General features: G+C 36.8%; 1 protein-coding gene across 1 annotated transcript; it reads right to left on the bottom strand.

Annotated features, from left to right (window-relative positions):
* Positions 1-912: 912 nt before the first annotated feature.
* On the bottom strand, positions 913-5,550 carry LOC138889364 (uncharacterized). The gene is made up of 5 exons (XM_070172662.1): positions 5,101-5,550; positions 4,640-4,967; positions 3,178-3,658; positions 2,332-2,736; positions 913-1,504 (listed from the first exon to the last, which is right to left on the bottom strand). The coding sequence occupies exons 1-5, from the start codon at positions 5,548-5,550 to the stop codon at positions 913-915; spliced, it is 2,256 nt and encodes a 751-aa protein (XP_070028763.1).
* Between the last annotated feature and the right edge of the window lie 2,475 nt (positions 5,551-8,025).

Here is an 8,025-nt window from a genome sequence, read left to right as displayed (position 1 = left end):
TTTGCCTTGTTTCATTATATAAATTCAAGGTCTTGCTTTTTAATTAATGGGTTTTTGTCTTACCCTTTTAACATTTTTTTTATAAAATGCTTTACTAACTTCATGTATCTTTGAATCAGACATGAAATTATAAAAGAGGGCCCTTTTATATACGACACTTAATGAAGAAGACGCCTCAACTTCATAACAGTATAAATATACGAAAAAAGAAATAGGAACACTCATGTTTCTTGAAATAACTTTGATAAAGTTTTCATTTGAACTTTATTAAGTTTAAATAACATCTTACATGTATTTAAATATCTTCTATAACTTTTTCGTAACTGTTTTCTTAACAACAGATTTGCAAAAAAGGAAAGAAAATCCAAGGGATTTTTTTATAACCCATGGCTAAATACTGCCTTTAACCTAGACATCATAAGATTTTGAAATCTATATAAAGGTTTTTTGATGGCTTGTGTTATTGGCTCGTGACTTTGCTCTGAACTTGATATATTTGATGAGTAGACTTTTGGGCTTGACTTGAACTTTAATTGTTTTCAGTCTTTTTTGCCTTCTTTATACATATATCATATGTATATTATATAGTCCCCCAAGTGTTTGATCTTTGAAGTATGAAATATCGAGCACTTAATTATTCCTTCCATGTGATCCTTTTCCTGAAAAGGAAAAACATACGGGACTCGGATGTACGATTTTAGATGAAGACTGCTTAACCCATTTAAATTTCTATCAGAATAGTTGTAACCTTAGACCGAAAATTATGTTCTTTCCACGTGTCTTTTCAGGTTGTAATTCATCATTTAGTGCGGGCTAGCTTTTTGCCTATCATCTAAAATCGTTAGTAAAATTTTAACAATTCAAAAATAAAAGTTATTAATGAGGGTACCTGCCCATGGGTATTTCTTTTCCTTAGAAATAGTATCTCTTCAGATGAACAACATTCCAATTTGAAGGTAGAATCTTGTCATCCATTGTTTCCATTTCGTATGCTTCTTTTCCTGCGATACCATGAATCTTATAAGGTCCTTCCCAAGTTGCACTTAACTTTCCTGCATTAGCTGCCCTCGTTGATTGGAAAACTTTCTTGAGTAAGAAGTCCCCAATCTTGAAGTATCTGAGATGAGCTTTCTGGTTATAGTATCGTTCCATAACTTGTTTTTGCGCTGCCATCCTTATTAATGCAGTTTCCCTCCTTTCTTCAAGTAAATCCAGCTTTACTCGCATCTCTTCTTCATTTGATTCCTCAGTTGCTTGTGTATATCTCGTGCTTGGTTCCCCTATCTCGACTAGAATTAAGGCTTTAGCTCCGTATACAAGTGAAAACGGTGTTTCCCCCGTACTTATTTTTGCGGTTGTTCGATAAGCCCACAAGACTCCAGGTAACACCTTTGGCCAATTGCCTTTGGATTCCTCCAACCTTTTCTTCAAGTTGTTGATAATGACTTTATTCATTGATTCAACTTGTCCATTACCCACTGGATGGTAAGGCGTTGAAGTAATCCTTTTAATTTGCCAACTCTAAAAAAATTCTGTGATTTGCGTGCTTATAAATTGCGGGCCGTTATCACATACGATTTTCTTTGGTACACCAAATCGACATATGATGTTTCACCAAATGAAATTTCTGACCTCTTTTCTCGTACCTGTTTAAAAGCTCCTGCTTCTACCCACTTAGTAAAGTAATCCGTGAGTACTAACAGAAATCTTACCTTGCCTTTGGCTTAGGGTAGTGGACCCACGATATCCATCCCCCATTTCATAAATGGCCACAATGCAATAACCGGATGTAATAATTCAACAGGTCGATGCATATTGTTACCATATCTTTGGCACTTGTCACATTTAGCTACAAAATTTTCTGCGTCTTCTTCCATTTTTGGCCAATAATAGCCGGCTCTAATCATGGTTTTTAGTAAAGATCTTCTTCCCGTCTGATTTCCACAATGTCCCTCATATATTTCTCTCATCACATACTCTATTTGAGAAGGCCCGAGGCATCTTGCTAGAGGACCACCGAACATTTTACTATAAAAATTCCCTTGCTTTAAACAGTATCGAGCAACTTTTTTACGAAGTGCTTGAGCCTTTTTCTTATCTTCAGGTAAAATTCTATACTGTAAAAAATTGACAATCTCGTTCCTCCGATCCCAAATTAGGTTATTGAAATTTACCTCGTTTTTGTCTTGATCAAGTACGGAATGAAATCAATGAATCACAGAAGCATTTTTGTCATTCGTTACTTCTGCAGCAGATGCAAGATTAGCTAGGGCGTCAGTCTCTGAATTTTCCTCTCTTGGTATCTGCATGACTTTCCAAGTTTGGAACTACCTGACCAAATCACGTGCCTTTTCCAGGTATTGCTGCATTCTTGCCTCTCTAGCTATATAAGTCCCCAACATTTGGTTAACTACGAGCTGTGAATCGCTTTTGATTATGAACTGTTCTATACCAAGCTCTTGTGACAGTTCTAAACATGCAATCACATCTTCATATTCTGCCTCATTGTTAGTTATAGGGTGACATTTTATGGCTTGTCGTATTGTTTCTCCCGTGGGTGGTACCAAAACAATACCTAAACCTGCCTCTTTCACATTCGATAAACCATCAGTGAATAAGGTCCAAGTTCTTGGATTAGACCCGTTAAATACCTGCAGTTCTTTTTCTACTTCTAGTTGTATCCCTTGACTAAAATCAGCCACGAAATCTGCTAAAACCTGTGACTTTATTGCAGTTCTAGATTGATATGTAATGTCATATTCACTTAGTTCTATGGCCCACTTGACTAATCTACCTGATAACTCTTATTTATGCAATATATTACGCAAGGGATAGGCGGTTACTACATAGATGGAATGGCATTTAAAATAAGGTCTTAACTTCCTAGATGCCATGATTAATCCTAGTGCAAGTTTTTCTAGATGAGAATACCGAGTTTCAGCATCTAATAATGACTTGCTAACATAATAAATCAGAGACTGTTTACCTTGGTCTCCTCGAACTAATACATCACTTACCGCTACTTCTGAAACAACAAGGTAGATGAGTAGTTTCTCCCCATCTTTTGGTTTCGCAAGCAACGATGGATTTGACAAATATACTTTCAAATTTTTAAGCACCTGTTGACATTCTTTATACCATTCAAATTGATCCTACTTTTTTAGGGCTAAAAAGAACCTGAAGCATTTTTCTGATGATTTTGAAATAAATCTTCCCAAAGCTGCTATTCTCCCTATTAGTCTCTGTACTTCTTTTTTACTTGTCAGTGTATCTAGGCTTTCCTCAATAACTTTAATATGCACGGGATTTACTTCAATTCCACGGTTAGAAACAAGAAATCCCAAGAACTTACCTGATGAAACTCCAAATGCACATTTCTCAGGGTTTAACTTCATGTTAAATTTACGAAGAATCTGAAATGTATCAGACAAGTGTTGGATATGATCCCCTGCTGGTTGTGACTTGACCAACATATCATATATATAGACCTCCATGGTTTTCCCTAAATGTTCTTGAAATATTTCGGTCACCAACCTTTGATATGTGGCTCCAGCGTTCTTGAGACCAAATGGCATTACTTTGTAACAGTAAGTTCCCGTGTTTGTTATAAATGAAGTTTTTTCTTCATCTATGGGATCCATTTTTATTTGATTATACCCTGAATATGCATCTAAAAAACTTAACAATTCATGTCCTGTAGTGACATCAATTAGTTGATGTATATGCGGTAATGAAAAAGAATCTTTAGGACAAGTTTTGTTTAGGTCAGTATAATCTACACAAACTCGCCACTTACCATTCTTTTTAGGTACTACTATAGTATTAGCTAACCAATTTGGATATTTTACCTCGCGTATGGACCCAATTTTTAAAAGTTTTTGTACCTCATCTTGAATCACCTGATTTTTGAAAGATACTTGTTTTTTTTGTTTAACAGGTGGGTATGATGGATCTTCATTTAACTTGTGGATCATCACTTCCGGAGGTATTCCTGTCATATCAGAATGGGATCAGGCAAAACAATCCACATTAGTTTTCAAAAATTCAGTCAACTTACCTTTCATTTCTTGGCATAGTTTAGCCCCAATGTAGACTTCTCTTTCAGGCCAGGGTGCAAATAGTACTACAACTTCCAATTCCTCAAACGTTGTTTTGATGTTTTCATTTTCCTCTGGCTCTTGGATGGTATTGGGTCTCGAGTCTACGTCTGTTCGCCCATGCTCAGTTGAGGCTTGTGTTGCAGCATCCTCAACTGGATTCTATGATTGCTATTTTTCTTTGTTTTTTGCACTTGAATCTGCTACGGAATTAATGCTCCTAGACGCTTGCTGGTCACCACGGATTTGCCGTATTCCCCATTGAGAAGGGAATTTAATAACTTGATGCAGGGTAGATGGAAAAACATCCATTTTGTGAATTCATGGTCTACCGAGAATCATATTGTAAGCCATGTCCATCTCTACCACCTGAAATTTCGTGTCTTTGACAACTCCTTCTACGAATATGGTAAGTATTATCTCCCCCTTTTTTACGATTCTCAAGTTGTCAAAACCAGATAAGGTGTGCGCCTTGGGTATTAGCTTATCTTCAGCTTGCATTTAATTTACCACTCTTAGTAGAATGATATTCATGGAGCTACCTGGATCAATCAAAACTCGTTTCACATTGGTGTCATGTCCAAGTAAAGATATTACTAGTGAGTCTTTGTGCGGGGTTAGCATGCCGTCTGCATCTGCATCATCAAATGTAATACTTTCTTCTTCCAAAACCTGTTGAACTCGCATCATGTGTATGACTGTAATTTTCGAAACCTTTTTGGCTATCGTATATGTTACGCCATTAATTTCTTCTTCTCTGCTTATGACATTAACTGTCCTCTTTGGTAAAGGGGGTTTAGGGGGCTCCTGCATGTTCTTTATGTACGCTTGCTTACTATTTTCACTAAACAATTTGGTTAGATACCCTTGCTTTAACAAATGTTCAACTTCACCTTGCAGCAATCTGCAATCCGCCGTTTTGTGATCATGATCGTTATGAATCTCGCACAAAAAATAGGATTTCGCCTATTCGGGTTTGATTTCATTTCCTTTAGCCATCTACCTTATCTCCCATGCTTCTTAATACTGCTACTAAATCTGATGTGCTAACATTAAAATTGTAACCGCCATTTTTGGCCTTTGAGCCTCTATCATCATCTTGCGTCTCTCGTGCATTTCGCTCTTTTTCAAACCTTGATGATGAGCCCGACTCTCTATATCTTAATCTATGATCGTACCTTGAGTTATCCTGCTTTGAACGCGAATCTCTTCCTGCTGGTCCCATGTAGGGATCGTACTTGTTTTTACCGAACCTTTTTTCAGTTTCAGCACGTCTAGAACTTACCCTCTCCTTTTTTCGAGAGTGACTGATGGTATCTTCTTCTATCCGCAACTTCGTGTTATATCTGTTGTAAACATCATTCCAAGTTGTTGCTGGAAATTCATGTAGACTTTCCTTGAGTCGTCTCGTGGCTTCTGAACTTTTCTCATTTAGATTACTGGCAAATGCCATAGCCACCCAGTTATCAGGTACGCGCGGCAATATCATCCTCTCACACTAGAATCTGTCTACGAATTCTCTGAGCAGCTCCGAATCTCCTTGCTTTATTTTGAAAATATCCTCCATTCGTTTTTTGACTTTTTGAGCTCCCGAGTGTGCTATGATAAATGAATCTGCAAGCTCAACAAAAGAATCTATAGAATTTTTGGGTAAAAGAGAGTGTCATGTTAATGCTCCCTTAGTGAGTGTTTCTTCGAATTTTTGACCAATACTGATTCAATTACTTGCTTGGTCAAGTCGTTGCCCTTTACACCGATTGTGAATGCAGTTACGTGTCTCGTGGATCAGCTGTTCCATCGTATTTCGGAATATCAGGCATCTTGAATTTCTTCGAAATTGGTAGAGGAGCAGCACTTGGCTTCCAAGGTTGTTGTGAATATTTGTCCATATCTATTCCCTTGATTACAGGCGGTACTCCAGGTATTAGCTCTATGCGGTCGCTCTGCTCCTTGAGCTGTTTCTGCAAATTTAATACTAAATTTTGTAAATCAAAATTAACTGTGTTACCTGGTTCTCCATCACGAGACTCGCTGGGAGTTCCACCACTACCTGAATTAACGAGTCCAAAATGAGGGTTTTCCAAAGTGTTGTTATTTGGAGTTGGTGTAGGCGGTGCAACCAGCAACTGGCTGGTAAAAGCCTATAGAGGGTTGTTGACATGTTGAGCAATTATTTTTTTAAGAGCTTTATTGATAGCTTGATCATTTGAAAGTCTGTCATTTTTATTCGATTCAGATCTGTTAGGGGTCCCCTCTCGTGATTAACACTGAGAATGTTGTGGCGAAGGAGGTGCGGTTCTATCATCTTGTTCGTTCAGTTGATGTTGTGGATCTTCTTGGAGTAGTAAATTGTGTTGGTTATTGTCGTTGACATTCGACATGATTATTTTTGATAAAAGAGTCAATTTGGAAAGCAGATGATTATCACATTCCCGGTAACGGAACCAATTTATTTAACCAAAAATAAGATTTTTGGTCAAAGCTTGTTTTTAGAAGAACTCGGGTTACTGATAATCAAATAAAAATAAGAATAATTGATGTAAATAATAGCTGGATAAAAAGCAAAGTAAACCAGCATATTCCAATAGTATTTCGTGTCCTTACAAATGTTCATTCCTCATCTTTTATAGCTATTTCTAAGTAATGTGTTTCTCTCCTTCCATCATAGAGTTATTATGGACAATTAATGACATTCAATGTAACGTTATAATTGACAATCGTAATTGTTTCGATACAGATTCTATAATGTTTTTCATAATTAATGCTCATTAATTACCAATAATACGTATCTAAACTCTTTTACTATTTAGGTTCATTCTCCTGATGCTTCTTCAAATTATCAAGAGGTTCGAGCACCCATTCCTTCTGTTTTTTTTGGATCTTTTCCCGTGCCTGTTAAAGCTTGCGCCTCTTCAACTATTCTTCGCCAACTGTCATTCCTTTGTTGATCCATGTGTCATGACACATCAGTACATAATTAACTCGATGTAATAACTTGATTTTCCCCAATACAAACCCGCTAAGTAAACCAACTTACAGAAAAACATAGCCCAACTGAGGTTATAAGAGAAAAGAGAATAGATAACTGAGCATTTACAAATTACCAAGACCTGGTAGTACGAATTACAAGCTTCTAAGATTTAGAATTTCAAAATTGATACAAATAATTACACGTTATGTTTGAAGTTACAAATATAGATTAGCAATAATCTAAACTACCGACGACAAGTGGAAGCTATAACCAAACGCACGAACATCTTCCGAATCAACACCCGACATTACCAGTAGATCCGCTCCAATATCTACACGGAACGTGCGAAAGTACAGTATCAATACAACCGACCCCATGCACTAGCAAGTATTTTGTCTAACCTCGTCGAGGTAGTGACGGGGCTTTTAGTTGAAAGATGCTTATTGTTATAACCTGTACATTAGACTAACAGTAAAAGCAGTTCAAAGCATAACAGATAAAGTATCATATACAACTCTGCGAGACAGTCAACATTTACTAGCAGGAATCACAATAGAATATTTACAATCCTTCCTGGTATGAGAAGTATATCCAAGATATCAAGTCAAATGGCACGGTAACACCCTTCGTGCTTCTATCTCATCCTCATAATATATAAATAAATTTATATGACTAATCAATTAGCACGACAACACCCTTCATTTGTTCAACTCATCCTGCCCAAATGTACATATAACAAAACCAACCAGATGACAAAAACATCATAACAGGAATTACAAAGTGGAAATACGCAAGTAACAACAATGGACGAGGATATACATGTGGGCAAAAGTAAAAGACTAGGCGGAAAGCACGTGATTAATAACAACCAATAGGAAAACAAAGAGTATCAACTTTAATTAACTAGCATAGTGGAGGCCTATGTACAAATATAGCAAACAAGAAGGAAGCACAAGA

The sequence above is a fragment of the Nicotiana sylvestris genome, chromosome 4, assembly GCF_000393655.2.
Source record: "Nicotiana sylvestris chromosome 4, ASM39365v2, whole genome shotgun sequence".
Classification (NCBI taxonomy): Eukaryota; Viridiplantae; Streptophyta; class Magnoliopsida; order Solanales; family Solanaceae; genus Nicotiana; species Nicotiana sylvestris.
This window is presented reverse-complemented; position numbering and strand designations above follow the sequence as displayed.

What these genes read in the sequence shown, in the direction of transcription:
- LOC138889364 (XM_070172662.1), bottom strand. Translation starts at nt 5,550, where the DNA reads ATGGCATTTGCCAGTAATCTAAATGAGAAAAGTTCAGAAGCCACGAGA. An exon ending in ACGAGTTTTGATTGATCCAG is followed by an intron (nt 3,659 to 4,639) that starts GTAGCTCCATGA and finishes ATGCATATTCAG; the next exon opens with GGTATAATCAAATAAAAATG. An exon ending in AAGGCACGTGATTTGGTCAG is followed by an intron (nt 1,505 to 2,331) that starts GTAGTTCCAAAC and finishes GCAAATTAAAAG; the next exon opens with GATTACTTCAACGCCTTACC.